At 42.9% G+C, this 15,940-nt stretch overlaps 1 protein-coding gene and 1 long non-coding RNA gene across 6 annotated transcripts in view; both read right to left on the bottom strand.

Annotated features, from left to right (window-relative positions):
- Window positions 1-7,102: 7,102 nt before the first annotated feature.
- LOC139567582 (uncharacterized) lies at window positions 7,103-8,981 on the bottom strand. The gene is made up of 2 exons (XR_011673427.1): window positions 8,220-8,981; window positions 7,103-7,444 (listed from the first exon to the last, which is right to left on the bottom strand). It is a non-coding gene; the product is annotated as an uncharacterized lncRNA (long non-coding RNA).
- A 3,371-nt stretch (window positions 8,982-12,352) lies between these two features.
- The window catches only part of LOC139567581 (nicotinate-nucleotide pyrophosphorylase [carboxylating]-like), a 31,324-nt gene continuing 27,736 nt past the window's right edge, over window positions 12,353-15,940 (bottom strand). For all 5 annotated transcript variants that reach the window (XM_071388947.1, XM_071388948.1, XM_071388949.1 and 2 more), the window contains exons 2-5: window positions 13,851-14,142; window positions 13,269-13,579; window positions 12,863-12,994; window positions 12,353-12,622 (exon numbers count right to left, since the gene is read on the bottom strand). In XM_071388947.1, coding sequence (XP_071245048.1) covers window positions 12,407-12,622; window positions 12,863-12,994; window positions 13,269-13,579; window positions 13,851-14,103 — 912 coding nt within the window. In that variant the 5' untranslated portion in view covers window positions 14,104-14,142 and the 3' untranslated portion in view covers window positions 12,353-12,406. The remainder of the gene's footprint in view (window positions 12,623-12,862; window positions 12,995-13,268; window positions 13,580-13,850; window positions 14,143-15,940) is intronic.

Here is a 15,940-nt window from a genome sequence, read left to right as displayed (position 1 = left end):
CCTCCTACCACAGCATTCTGCAGCGATACGCCATCCCATCTGGTTTACGCTTAGTGGGACTATCATTTGTTTTCAACGGGCCTAAATGATTACCGCCCCGTAGCACTCACATCGGTAGCTGTGAAGTGCTTTGAAAGGCTGGTCATGGCTCACATCAACAGCATCCTCCCTGATACCCTAGAACCACTCCAATTCGCATACCGCCCCAACAGATCCACAGATGACGCAATCTCAATCGCACTCCACACTGTCCTTTCCCACCTGGACAAAAGGAAAAGCTATGTGAGAATGCTGTTAATTGACTACAGCTCAGCGTTCAACACCATAGTGCCCACGAAGCTCATTACTAAGCTAAGGACCCTGGGACTAAACACCTCCCTCTGCAACTGGATCCTGGACTTCCTGACGGGCCGCCCCCAGGTGGTAAAGGTAGGCAACAACACATCGTCCACGCTGATCCTCAACACGGGGGCCCCTCAGGGGTGTGTACTTAGTCCCCTCCTGTACTCCCTGTTCACCCACGACTGCGTGGCCAAACACAACTCCAACATCATCATTAAGTTTGCTGACGACACAACAGTGGTAGGCCTGATCACCGACAACAATGAGACAGCCTATAGGGAGGAGGTCAGAAAACTGGCAGTGTGGTGTCAGAACAACAACATCTCCCTCAATGTGAGCAAGTCAAAGGAGCTGATCGTGGACTACAGGAAAAGGTGGGCCGAACAGGCTCCCATTAACATCGACGGGGCTGTAGTGGAATGGGTTGAGTTTCAAGTTCCTTGGTGTCCACATCACCAACGAACTATCATGGTCCAACCACATCAAGGCAGTCGTGAAGATGACACTACAAAACATTTTCCCCCTCAGGAGACTGAAAAGATTTGGCATGGGTCCCCAGATCCTCAAAGTTCTACAGCTGCACCATCGAGAGCATCCTGACTGGTTGCATCACCACCTGGTATGGCAACTGCTCGGCATCTGACCGTAAGGCGCTACAGAGGGTAGTGGGTACGGCCCAGTCCTTCACTGGGGCCAAGCTTCCTGCCATCCAGAACCTATATAATAGGCGGTGTCAGAGGAAAGCCCATAAAATTGTCAGACTCCTGTCGCCCAAGTCATAGACTGTTTTCTCTGCTGCCGCATGGCAAGCGGTACCGGAGCGCAAAGTCTAGGACCAAAAGGCTTCTTAACAGCTACCAACAAGCCATAAGACTGCTGAACAATTAATCAAATGGCCACCAGACTATTTACAATGACCCCCCCCCCCCCCCCCATTGGTTTTGTACACTGCTACTACTCGATGTTTGTCAATGCATAGTCCCTTCACCCCTACCTACATGTACAAATTACCTCAACCAATCTGCGTGTGCATGTGACCAATCTGCGGCTCATGTGACAAATACAGTTTGATTTGACAATGACCCAAAACACACCTCCAGGCTGTGTAAGGGCTATTTGACCAAGAAGGAGAGTGATGGAGTGCTGCATCAGATGACCTGTCCTCCACAATCCCCCGACCTCAACCAAATTGAGATGGTTTGGGATGAGTCGGACGGCAGAATGAAGGAAAAGCAGCCAACAAGTTATCAGCATGTGTGGGAAATCCTTCAAGAGGGTTGGAAAAGCATTCCAGGTGAAGTTTGTTGAGAGAATGCCAAGTGTGAAAAGCTGTCATCAAGGCAAAGTGTGGCTATATGAAGAATCTCAAATATAAAATACATTTTGATTCGTTTAACACTTTTTTGGTTACTACATCAAATCAAATCAAGTTTATTTTATATAGATCTTCGTGCATCAGCTAATATCTCGAAGTGCTGTACAGACACCCAGCCTAAAACCCCAAACAGCAAGCAATGCAGGTGTAGAAGCACGGTGGCTAGGAAAAACTCCCTAGAAAGGCCAAAACCTAGGAAGAAACCTAGAGAGGAACCAGGCTATGAGGGGTGGCCAGTCCTCTTCTGGCTGTGCTGGGTGGAGATTATAACAGAACTATGCCAAGATGTTCAAAATGTTCATAAGTGACAAGCATGGTCAAATAATAATCATGAATAATTTTCAGTTGGCTTTTCATAGCCGATCATCAAGAGTTGAAAATAGCAGGTCCGGGACAGATGGCGGTTCCATAACCGCAGGCAGAACAGCTGAAACTGGAATAGCAGCAAGGCCAGGTGGACTGGGGACAGCAAGGAGCCATCACGCCCGGCAGCCCCGACGCACGGTCCCAGGGCTCAGGTCCTCCGAGAGAGAGAAAGAGAGAGAGAAGGAGAGAATTAGAGAGAGCCAAGATTTTCAAAATGTTCATAAATGACAAGCATGGTCAAATAATAATCAGGAATAAAAGTCAGTTGGCTTTTCATAGCCGATCATTAAGAGTTGAACAGGTAGGGGTTCCATAACAGCAGGCAGAACAGTTGAAACTGGAACAGCAGCAAGGCCAGGTGGACTGGGGACAGCAAGGAGTCATCATGCCCGGTTTGCCGTGACGTATGGTCCTAGGGCTCAGGTTCTCCGAGAGAGAGAAAGAAAGAGAGAACGAGAGAATTAGAGAGAGCATACTTAAATTCACACAGGACACTGGATAAGATAGGAGAAGTACTCCAGGTATAACCAACTGACCCTAGCCCCCCGACACATAAACTACTGCAGCATAAATACTGGAGGCTGAGACAGGAGGGGTCAGGAGACACTGTGGCCCCATCCGATGATACCCCCGGACAGGACCAAACAGGAAGGATATAACCCCACCCACTCTGCCAAAGCACAGCCCCCACACCACTAGAGGGATATCTTCAACCACCAACTTACAATCCTGAGACAAGGCCGAGTATAGCCCACAAAGATCTGCACCACAGCACAAACCAAGGGGGGGCGCCAACCCAGACAGGAAGATCACGTCAGTAACTCAACCCACTCAAGTGACGCACCCCTCCTAGGGACGGCATGAAAGAGCACCAGTAAGCCAGTGACTCAGCCCCTGTAATAGGGTTAGGGGCAGAGAATCCCAGTGGAGAGAGGGGAACCGGCCAGGCAGAGACAGCAAGGGCGGTTCGTTGCTCCAGAGCCTTTCCGTTCACCTTCACACTCCTGGGCCAGACTACACTCAATCATATGACCTACTGAAGAGATAAGTCTTCAGTAAAGACTTAAAGGTTGAGACCGAGTCTGCGTCTCTCACATGGGTAGGCAGACTATTCCATAAAAATGGAGATCTATAGGAGAAAGCCCTGCCTCCCGCTGTTTGCTTAGAAATTCTAGGGACAATTAGGAGGCCTGCGTCTTGTGACCGTAGCGTACGTGTAGGTATGTACGGCAGGACCAACTCGGAAAGTTAGGTAGGAGCAAGCCCATGTAACGCTTTATAGGTTAACAGTAAAACCTTGAAATCAGCCCTTGCCTACATGATTCCATATGCGTTATTTCATAGTTTTGATGTCTTCCCTATTATTCTATAATGTAGAAAATATTAAGACATAATGAAAAACCCTTGAATGAGTAGGTGTTCTAAAACTTTTGACCAGTAGTGTCCATTTTTGTATTATTCTAATGGCTCTTAATGGGAAAGTAATGAGATTACGTTACTGAGTTTGGGTAATCCAAAAGTTACGTTGCTGATTACAATTTAGGACAGGTAACTAGTAACTAACTGATTACATTTAGAAAGTAACCTACCCAAACCTGCAGATTAATTATACTTCATCTCAGCCCTAGGATGAACATTGGTCCTAATCATTTCAGGGAACTGAACGGGGTTCCAGTTGATTTCCGGGAGGTGCAGATTAAACTTTATGTTTTTTAAAGTTATTCATGGCCTTGCCCCCAGTTACCTGTGGTTATCTTAATTTCATTGGAGACTCTGTCATCACACCAGAGCCATTGTTGCCAAAAAAAAGTTATTTCCTTAACACTTGTGCAGAGGAACTGAATGGTGTACCAAACTACACTACCGTTCAACAGTTTGGGGTCACTTAGAAATGTCCTTGTTTTTGATAGAAAAGCAATATTTTTGTCCATTAAAATAACATCAAATTGATCTGAAATACAGTGTCGACATTGTTAAATCTGTAAATGACTATTGTAGCTGGAAACTGGTCATTTTTTTATGGAATATCGACATAGGCGTACAGAGGCCCATTATCAGCAGCCATCACTCCTTTGTTCCAATGGCACGTTGTGTTAGCTAATCCAAGTTTATCATTTTAAAAGGCTAATTGATCATTAGAAAACCCGTTTGCAATTATGTTAGCACAGCTGAAAACTGTTGTTCTGATTAAAGAAGCAATAAAACTGGCCTTCTTTAGACTAGTTGAGTATCTGGAGCATCAGCATTTGTGAGTTAGATTACAGGCTCAAAATGGCCAGAAACAAATAACTTTCTTCCGAAACTCGTCAGTCTATTCTTATTCTGAGAAATGGATGCTATTCCATGTGAGAAGTTGCCAAGAAACTGAAGATCTCGTACAACGAAAACAAGGACATTTCTAAGCGGCCCCAAACTTTTGAACGGTAGTGTATATAAAATCCATCCTACGCTAGTTTTAAGATAAACCTTAAAAGTTTATGGGCAACATGCTTTAAAACTGCACATGCTAAAAGAAAGTATAATTGTATCAATGAATGCTACTTGATCATCTATTTTATTCCTTTTACTGTTTCCTCCTTACTGATGAGATGTATTTTATATATGCTATAATCTTGTGTATATTTTGTTTTCGTGTATTTCCAAGAGAACCACAGTGGTTAGTTAAATTGTTGAAAATTGTCAAATAAAATCAACAAAAAATCAATGCCAATAAGAATGTAATTTACAGTCATTTTATGCAAATCAATGAATATCAGTACTTCATAGTTTGTGTTGATTTATTTTACCCATCCACCCTCACTAGGCACCACCCTTTCCTTGTTCAAAGGATAACTTCATGTGATACAGAAATACAACTAAATTGACAGACACTCATTTGACAAGGAGACAAGACACTGAACACATAAATATTGACAAACAAATAGACAGCAGATGTACTTTTCTGAGGAGAATTAGCTCCACAAAAATACATCCAAGGACTAATGGGAAGAGTGAATGTTGTGGGGTAATATATACACTGAGTGTACAAAACATTAGGGTCACATTCTTAATACTGAGTTCCCCCCTTTTTCCTTCAGAACACCGTCAATTCATCGGGGCATGGACTCTACAAGGCGTCGAAAGCATTCCACAGAGATGCTAGCCCATGTTGACTCCAATGCTTCCAACAGTTGTGTGGCTGAATGTCGTTTGGGGCGGTGGACCATTCTTGATACACAAGGGACATTTTTTTGCATAGAAAAACCCAGCAGCGTTGAAGTTCTTGATACAAACAGCTGTTCTTAATGTTTTGTACACTCAGTGTATATATTACCCCACAACATTCACTCTTCCCATTAGTCCTTGGATGTATTTTTGTGTAGATAATTCTCCTCAGAAAAGTACATCTACCCTTACCTCTTTGGCTACACCTATACCACTCACCAGAATATTAGAGGCCAACAAATGACAGATGAGTGAGAAAATAAATAGATACTCAACATATTTACATGTAAATCTAGATTGTATAAGGATATATCCTACTGTACAGTATTTACAAAACCCTAAGAGGGTACCAATGCCATATTTAGGCTACAGTGGCCTAGTTCACACTGAGGTGATACAACTGTTCTTTACACAACTATTGCCAATTTGTTTGTGTGGAGACAAACCCATTAAAAGGATCTTTAAATTGTATCACAGCTGGTGTGTGAGATGCGTTGTACAACAGGAGTGTGAACTAGGCCAATGTTTTGATGACCAAGTCACCCAACAGATGGGTAGCTAATGAAGATTTTAAAGGCTGTCTTCATCGTTTCTTTCTCTCCAGATGCAGAAGCTGGGATTTCTTGAGGTGATCTGTAAAGACACCCAGATGACAGTGTTTGCACCATATGTTTGCTCAAATATTTGAAGAAGTGAGTGATTGTCCCCAAAGCTGTTAGTGCGAGTACTACAAATGTGCAGACACGTGATGTACAGTATAAATCCCTTTAGCTCTGACATTTTTGACATAGGAGGACCAGTGACATACCCAGTCCATTTCCACATTGTGCTCGTCCTCCTGGCAACAGGTCACTCCCACTTCCTGATCAGCCTGTTTAGACAGACAAGACAACAACGGCTTGTCACATAGTTTCCATAACCACACCCTTTGGCGCGTGTGTGTGTGTGTGTGTGTGTGTGTGTGTGTGTGTGTGTGTGTGTGTGTGTGTGTGTGTGTGTGTGTGTGTGTGTGTGTGTGTGTGTGTGTGTGTGTGTGTGTGGCATGTGTGTGTGTGGCATGTGTGTGTGTGGCATGTGTACACTAATGAAGAATAATCAGCCACGTACCCAGTCCATCTTTTCATCTCCATACATGTTCAGATGGTGGAAGTTTTTGATGAGATCTGTAAAATCCTGAAAGATGAGAAAATATCCAAAATCTGAAAATCTTCATAAAATATTGTGTTTGGTGGATTGAAGTACACCCTATCTGCTTCACTTGAACATGGTATTACTTTTAATATGACAGATTTATCTGGTCCGACATAGCCTACTCAAAGGTAAAGAATATTACTGTTCATTTTGAACTAGTGTTGAGTGTAGTTCTTGTTGGCTTTAAACTGTAAATGTTCAGATGGAGAAAGCATGCTGATGTGGACAGAGCCATGGTGAAAAGATGTGTATGACATATTATTGTATACAACTTACTCCATCCACATTGTCCTTTGCTGCAGGGGAAACACCATCTGTCACTTCATAATTCTGGGGAAATTATTCATAATAGTTAGTAATTGACTTTAGCCCTCAAATGTTTCCATACATAACTTATATAAAGGAAACATTTGACGTCTTATCAATTAAATTAAATTGTAGAATGTTACTTGATTTTACAAATACAAGGTAATAGCCTACTTTATGAATAGATATACAATTTCTTGCAATAAGTGCACAAAACGTATGTAATTTAAATGAGAAGACGGAAGAGAAGAGAAAGCTGACTGTTCTGGACATGGGCCGCGTCACTGAACCCACGACTGGTGTAATTGTAATTGTCGGTTTTGGTTTGTATGTTGTAAGGCAGCATACAGCCTGTTCGCTCCCTTTCGGCCAGAGGTGAGTGAGAGACACTCAAAAAGGAGAGGAGAAGAGTCATATAAACATTAGTGTAACTCAATACATCATCAACTATATAATTTTCACTTGAAGAGTTGTTTTTTACATTAGTTTACATTAGTTTAAGCACATTCAGAAAATCGAAATAACTCCCTGAAAATTCATGAATATTGAATTGATCTTTTTCCAACGGTGAACTGCCACAGATTACCATCGTGATTTAGCTGCAAATGGTGTTATTTTCTTCAAGGTGTTGTAGGAGCTTCTTGATGTTGTCCACTGAAGCTGCAATGTAGAGAAAATGCCATTCTCATCGAGGCCTAACCTAGTGTATTATTTTGTTATCCCCTTTTTTTCAAACAACTCAACGATGCAGACATTAAAGTAACTGGCCAGTGAAAATCTCACTTTTAAAAGTTAATATTCTGTTAAATTATACCCAAATAATGTTGTTGACTCATCCTATCCTCCTATTTGTGGCCAAAGCATAAATTGGAGAGATAAAAAAAGCTCTTCAAAAACCCCACCTCAAACAGACGTTTCAAAAAGTATTGCTTTCATCATAGAGGATGATGTCATCCTCCTGAGGAGAATGAGCTGGCCAATCAGTGGTCTACTGCTTTTCAATATTTTTTTATATTTTTTTTTGTTAATTGGAAGGAAGAATGTTTCACTCATATTGTAATTAATATAGGTCATATTTCATAGAAGCCTGGATTTGAATGGTCATGGCTCATGGTGCCACTCCCTTTCTGGTTACACAGTAATGTTGTCTGTGTCAGTTGTCTAACCAAATACATATTTTGTTTGTGTATATCCTCCTCTCTAGCACCACTCTGTAGAGCATATAACATTTTACATTTAAAATGTTAGTCATTTAGCAGACTCTCTTATCCAGACACTCTTTGAAGTTAAACAATTTTATTGAGCCATATCCATTTAATTGTCTAGAATCCATAAGCAATGTAAGCAACTGTAAGCAACATAACTTTACAGATCACATTTGTATAATTTGGCATAACGCAAGAAACAAGCTAAGCCAGTAAAAAATGTTACTTACCAGTGACAATAAGGAGATCACCTGCTCAAACTTGTAGTGCACAGGTATTTATGCTCCAGCCAGCACAGACTTTACACAAGCCAGCCACGTCATATGAGGGAAATACTGCCTACTTACAAGAACTAAAAGTGAAACTTAATTCCCATGGTTATGTACAAATAATCATATTAATAAATGCAGACTCTCCTCTCTTCGAAGGGGACAAGAAGACAAAGCTTCCAAAGCCGTGTTTTTCCTTTGAAATGTTATACAATCAGAACACATTTTTCTAGCGCTTGGGTTGAGGAGAGTGCCTTGCTCATCACATCAGCAGGCCCCAGAGAAACAGGCACAAGGCAGGGCAGACTCTTTCATTACAGCAATCATGAGGATAATGAATTTTCAGTGGTGTGTACGTACTCATGATTACCAAGAAAAAAACATTCTAACAAAAAATATACAAAATTCACCTAAAAACACACACACATATATATATATATGTACACTGCTCAAAAAAATAAAGGGAACACTTAAACAACAATGTAACTCCAAGTCAATCACACTTCTGTGAAATCAAACTGTCCACTTAGGAAGCAACACTGATTGACAATAAATTTCACATGCTGTTGTGCAAATGGAATAGACAAAAGGTGGAAATTATAGGCAATTAGCAAGACACCCCCAATAAAGGAGTGGTTCTGCAGGTGGTGACCACAGACCACTTCTCAGTTCCTATGCTTCCTGGCTGATGTTTTGGTCACTTTTGAATGCTGGCGGTGCTTTCACTCTAGTGGTAGCATGAGACAGAGTCTACAACCCACACAAGTGGCTCAGGTAGTGCAGCTCATCCAGGATGGCACATCAATGCGAGCTGTGGCAAGAAGGTTTGCTGTGTCTGTCAGCGTAGTGTCCAGAGCATGGAGGCGCTACCAGGAGACAGGCCAGTACATCAGGAGACGTGGAGGAGGCCGTAGGAGGGCAACAACCCAGCAGCAGGACCGCTACCTCCGCCTTTGTGCAAGGAGGAGCACTGCCAGAGCCCTGCAAAAAGCCCCCCAGCAGGTCACAAATGTGCATGTGTCAGCATATGGTCTCACAAGGGGTCTGAGGATATCATCTCGGTACCTAATGGCAGTCAGGCTACCTCTGGCGAGCACATGGAGGGCTGTGCGGCCCCACAAAGAAATGCCACCCCACACCATGACTGACCCACCGCCAAACCGGTCATGCTGGAGGATGTTGCAGGCAGCAGAACGTTCTCCACGGCGTCTCCAGACTCTGTCACATGTGCTCATGTGGTCAGTATGAACCTGCTTTCATCTGTGAAGAGCACAGGGCGCCAGTGGCGAATTTGCCAATCTTGGTGTTCTCTGGCAAATGCCAAACGTCCTGCACGGTGTTGGGCTGTAAGCACAACCCCCACCTGTAGATGTCGGGCCCTCATACCACCCTCATGGAGTCTGTTTCTGACCGTTTGAGCAGACACATGGACATTTGTGGCCTGCTGGAGGTCATTTTTAAGAGTTTAACATTGTTGCTGCCCGTATCATTGAATGCTAGGGACCCAGCAAGCATTGTGTCCCTTGATAAAAAACAAATAAAATAATAACCAATCAGCGCTGAGCTAAACTCAGTGAGCTCAACGGTGACTGGTCCTGGTGAACCAAAAAAAGTGTTAAAGGAAGCTAGTTTGGATTTGGCTTCACACCAATCACATCAAAAGCAGAACGTAATTTACAGGGAAAAAAACTTTAATTGTTGCATCTCGTTGTCCTCCGGTGACTAGATGGCTAAAATCCTCCCTTTACTAAATTAGCCATGGATGGTGATGAGGAATTGGACTTGTGGTTTTACTTAATTATCCATACTGGCCAATGATTATAATGGTAAGTCTGATCCAACCATAAATTCATACATTGTGCCCCTGACCCAAGTGGATTGATGTTCAATACGTGGCTAGATGTAGTACGCTAATGTTAACTAGCTGGCCTGTCGCATAGTTGCCCATGAAAGGAAGTTAGGCTAGCGAGCAAGTGTAAGCCAGGTAGACTAGGGCAACAAAAACTAAAAGCTTGTAGTGTATGACATTGTCAAGAGAGGAGGATGTCATTGGCATTTCTCTACACGCACACACACACACACCAGTACCATGGACAGCCACAAACTATTTCTACAATGTAGAAAATAGTAAAAATAAAGAAAAACCCTGGAATGAGTAGGTGTGTCCAAACGTTTGACTGGTACTGTATATATTTACACAAAATATATACTGAACAAAAATATGGCTGCGCCCCTGCCCAGTCGTGAAATCCATAGATTATGGCCTAATGAATGTATTTCAATTGACTGATTTCCTTCTATTAACTTTAACTCAGCAAAATCTTTGAAATGGTTGCATTTATATTTCAGTATATATGGGGGATTGGAAATGATGCAGACAAATGTGTCATCATCATACCCAGTCCATTTCCTCATTGTGTTCCTCTTCCTGGCAGCAGGTCACTCCCATTTCTTGATCAATCTGTTATAACAGAAAAAGCCATTTCATGTCCTGTCCATTCCACCCTGTGTGTGTGTGTGTGTGTGTGTACACTTCTGGTGACTGCCCATACCCAGTCCATCTCCTCTCCCTCACCACAGGTGTAGATGTTGGAATTGTGAGATGAGATCGATAAGGTTCTGCATGAAAAAGATAGTCAAGACCAAGACCTTTTATACTAGCTGATTTACAAATATGTCTGTACTGTCTCTTTCATGTTGTATTGAATGCTAGGGTAACAACCAGGGACCATGCTATTTTGAATGACTAGTCTGGGTGATTTTAATATAGGCCCTAGTTGTTGAATAGGCTAGGGCCAGTTAATATGGTGACGAGGTGTATCATGACCTAGTCTGTAATTTACCCTGTTCCTTTTCTCCAATGTCCCTGGGAAAGTGTTCTCTCTTTTCACTAATCCTGGGGACATGGTTTCTCAAATTACTTCTGGCCCAAATGCTTTGATGCATGAAGTTATATCCTGTCATTAACATTAAATGACTGATTATGACTGTGACAAATGCACAAAATATGCTATCTTCTTTGTGTGAAAATTAATGAAAGTATACTTGACAGAAGATGACTTATCTGACAGTGGCACTCGAGCCGGTCGTATGTGGCATTTCAGCCGGTCATCCGTGGCTTTTCAGCCGATAGTGTCATTTCAATCCCCATCGCGTAAATTCAGTGTTACGTCAAATTTAAAAGCATTGTTCCCGCGTTGGCGTAGACTGCATTCATGGTAAATGCTGCAGATGTCGTCACAATAGGAAATTACTCTATTTGTAACACTTTAGCGATACAGATTGAATAGAGCCTTCAGTATCAATCACATAACACGTCCTGTACTTTAGTTTTGAACCGTTCATTTTACAACTGCTAGCCGTCTCAGATTACCATAGCACGCTTTCCTCTAGGTCTAGTCAATTGGAGATTCTTGGTGTTTCTGTAATGAAGCTGGCTGCAATAGAGGAGAAAAATAATGTAATTTTTTTCTATCAAAAAAGCTACTGTCATTTGTCATTTTTTTCTATCAGTTTAAGGATTAAATGCAGCTGTCCTTTATGGTCCTGCATGTCATGCCACTCCTGGTGGTTAGGAACCAGGAAAGCACCACCTTTAGGTAGACTGAGCCCAAAATATCTTCCTGTTTGCAAATGTATCATCCTATTTAGCACCTCACCATAGTTAAATACAAACCACTTTCGACATTTATGGAGCCAAAATCAACTTTGAGTTTCTGAAGTCAAAAGCAGATTGAAGCAATGTTTAAAATGGACAGATTTTCTTGCCATCACGAACTTCACATAAATGTACAGTTCTATATGCCAAAATGTATGGTTACGTCATAGTTTGTTCCTTTAATAATTACAAATATCAGAAAAAGCAACAAATAGCTAACTTAAATCTAATTTACCAACAAGCAACGTGTCTTGAAAGAACTCTGGTTATAATGCCAGATAATCTCTTCCTAAATGGAACTGATTTCCTGAAACCCTCCTGTCTTTTATGCCCTAGCCACCCACGTCATATCAGGGAAATGGTACACGTTAACCATAATCAAAACTGAAACTTGCTGACCACACCGCGTTGCAAAATAAATTGAAAAGTCAGGAAATTGACCGTTGCTTTTTATTTTCACTTTATTAACAAAAATCCTGATTTGCCACAGTTACTTTGATTGGAAAATAATTGGAAAGGCAACAGGCTTTTGAACCTTGAGGGAGAAGTCTACCACGGGGCAGCCCTGGGTTATGCAGCCCAGAGAGATGATGTCCACATGGGGGGAGAGATACTGGGGCAGGGAGTCTGGGGTCACCCCTCCACTGGCCTCGATTAGCACAGAAGGGAACTCCTCCTTCAGAAGCTGAGCTGCCGCATGGAGATCCTGAGAGAGGAAGGGACAGAGGAGGAATAGAGGCCGGAAGAGACGGTGTAGGAAAGAAGAGATTGAACAAAATCCACAGCACTGACATACAGGAGGAAGAAGAATATTACATTGATAGTCCAATGTACATGAATGTCCAACGGACATTTGTCATCTGCTTTATCACAAGCCCTCCAGTACGTCTCTACCTCTTCTACATTACTTCCCTGATGCCTTTGGGAAGTCCTTCGTCAGTCTCACCTGTGGCTTAAAGTTGTCCAGCATGACGATGTCGGCTCCTGCCATGGCCGCCTCACTGCCCTCCTCCCGGCTGCCGCACTCCACCTCAATCTTACTGCTGAAGCCACACACCGAGCGGGCGTCCCTCACCGCCTGGAAGACCCACAGGTAGGTATTACATCAAATCAGTTCTCTATCAGAATGCAAAATTAATTTATATTCAAAATGCACAGAGGGAAAACTTCAGCTCTCATATTAGAAAAAGGCCAGATCTAAATGGTACACCTTGGAATATGAAAGACTTACATGTATTCTTGCACTCTGATTTTCATGCACTTGTGAAAGCATTTCAGAGGAATCGACAACCACAACATAGTATAGGTTGCTGTCAAATGTTGTACAGTTTGAGACATCCACCCTTGCCTACCTGTGTGATACTCCCTGATGCCCATATATGATTGTCTTTCAGCATCACCATTCCACTCAGGTCCTGTCTGTGCATGGACACGCCGCCCACCAGCATGGCATACTTCTCCACCAGCCGGAACCCAGGGGTGGTTTTACGCGTGCCAGCCACATGGCCATGCCAGCCTGCCTCCCTGACGATGCTCTGTAGCTGGGAGCAGCGGGTGGCTATCCCCGAGGCCCGGGCCAGGCAGTTGAGGGCCGGTCTCTCCCCGAGGAGGATACACCTTGCTGGGCCTCTGACCACAGCACTCTGGGCCACCGCATCTGGACCTGGTGGAGGTGAGGTCAAAGTAGAGTTTACCTAAAAATTACAATCATCATGTGAGTGAACTGTATCTAATGGTTAGATTGTAATCAGTTGGAATCTATTCCAATGGAATTTTGTGAATGCCAAACTCAAAGCTTGTTTCCACCATACCTTCTCCAAATGAATTTGGCAGTGTGATCAGAGTTGGTGTGTTGTCATCACATTTGTGAGGGATCTGTGTATTCTCTTAAACCTCTAGCATGCTTCTGACCAGGTTCATAGTTGGTCTCTTACCCAGCTGTGCTCCCTCTTTGTGTGCCCATTCCACAGTGCAGCTGAGCTCAGTGAAGACAGCAGTGAAGAAAGGCATGCCTGCCAGCATGCTGCACGGCGTTTTACACAACAACCTGGCCTCGACCTCATGTGACCCCACACACAGCCCTGCAGGGTCAAAGTTCGGTGTGTCCTCTGCCAGCCACTCCCGTGCCAGCCGGGACAGCGTGTGGGGAGGGAGGGTGTGTGACAAGTCATAATGTAGAGTCGTCATCTTGAGAGGGGAGGTAAAACGTGACGCCGGAAAGTTGTTCTGTTAAGAATGGAGAAAGGGGTTAGTTCCAGTGCTTTAAATCTGGCTATCCACTGATGATAGTTAAGTTTGTAGTTTAAACTGTACCCTACAAAATGTCTTGAGTTCTGGTATGAATGAATCCCTGCTCTCAATGTGCTTTTCGACCTGTTGCTTTGTAACAGTGTCCGTCTTCAGGTTAAGATTCACCACAAACAAAGAATGCTGGTGTGGTGGCCTCAAGGGGGCCGATGTGTTAGAAATGCCACAGCCGATTTCTGATCCCAGTCTGCTCCTGTGGTAATATAACTGGAGTACAAGTAACGAGTGCAGATTGCAAAGAGCGCTCTGTAAGCCACACCCTAGTGGGCGGAGCTAGGCATGTTGTTCGTGCACTTAGACACATTGTAGTAAGGAGATATCATATGGAGATAGAATCTCATTTTACAATGGGTCTGCGGTGGTTCTGTGTAGTTATACTAATATATGAGTCAAGTACATTGCAGTCAATTTGATCTATGACCTAATAAGTAAGATCTTAGGGATGCGCTCACTAACCCCTCTTTTCTATTTCTCTGCATCTCCCAGGACAACGGCTGAGGGCACCCTGGCCGACACATGGACGTGCCTGCCCCCCCCCCCCCTCCTCGATCTGCCTGTTGCTGCCTCCACTGCTTCAGTTTCCCCCTCAAGTCACTGACACCCCACCCACACAAATGTGGATTTCTTTACTTATCATGGCATCTTTATGAAAAGCCATCTGACCATAGGGTCTTGAAGTGTTTGTACCCTCTATAGCCTAGCTATGGGTACTGTCTGAGCCTGCTGGTCACATATGATCGTGATTTAATACTGGATGGAAAACAGGCTGTTGCGATTCCTTATTGAAATGCATGGTGTATAATGAGGTCAATGTGTCAAGTGTATGAAATGCAAATGACAACGAATTAACAACAGCGGTCTTGATTGTATGTTTTGTACAGTCCGATTTGTCAATTCTGCTCATTGACAAGACAGCCCTGGTTTTTTTAAAAACATCAAATTAATTTCACCTTTATTTAACCAGGTAGGCTAGTTGAGAACAAGTTCTCATTTACAACTGCAACCTGGCCAAGATAAAGCAAAGCAGTTCGACACATACAACAGAGTTGCACATGGAATAAACAAACATACAGTAGGGGGGAAAAAAGTCTATATACAGTGTGTGCAAATGAGGTAAGATAAGGGCGGTAAGGCAATAAATATGCTATGGTGGCGAAGTAATTACAATATAGCAATTAAACACGAATGGTAGATGTGCAGAAGATGAATGTGCAAGTAGAGATACTGGGGTGCAAAGGAGCAAGATAAATAAATACAGTATGGAATCAGTATGGTTGTCTTCATTGTTGTCAATAAGACCTTTTGTGAACCTTGCCCTGTCTCTGTACATTACATACACAATCATCCAAGTTAGGATCAATAAATTATTACTACTAGGGTTGAGGTCAATTCCATGGGAAAGCAATGCAGAATCATTTGAACCTTGCCTATCATAACCCAAGAGCTAAAGCTGTATTAGACCATCTATAAATCTGTTTCATGAATGGTTATATTTTCCCAGCCTATCCCCCAGTTTACAAAAACGTGACAGGGCCAGGCTGTTGCAATAGCGGAATAAACATCCATTATTCTGTTGGTGTGTACCTTTGTGCGCTTGTGTGATGGATGGGTCAATGTTTATAATAAATTGCTAATAATTGAATGACAATTCAGCCCAGTGGATCTTTATATTCTACAGATTCTGAACAGTCATGTAACAATTGGAAGTGTTTTTGTT

Source organism: Salvelinus alpinus, chromosome 2 (assembly GCF_045679555.1).
Source record: "Salvelinus alpinus chromosome 2, SLU_Salpinus.1, whole genome shotgun sequence".
In the NCBI taxonomy this organism is placed as follows: domain Eukaryota; kingdom Metazoa; phylum Chordata; class Actinopteri; order Salmoniformes; family Salmonidae; genus Salvelinus; species Salvelinus alpinus.
Note: the sequence above shows the minus strand (reverse complement) of the source record. Positions and strands in the feature narration are given on the sequence as shown.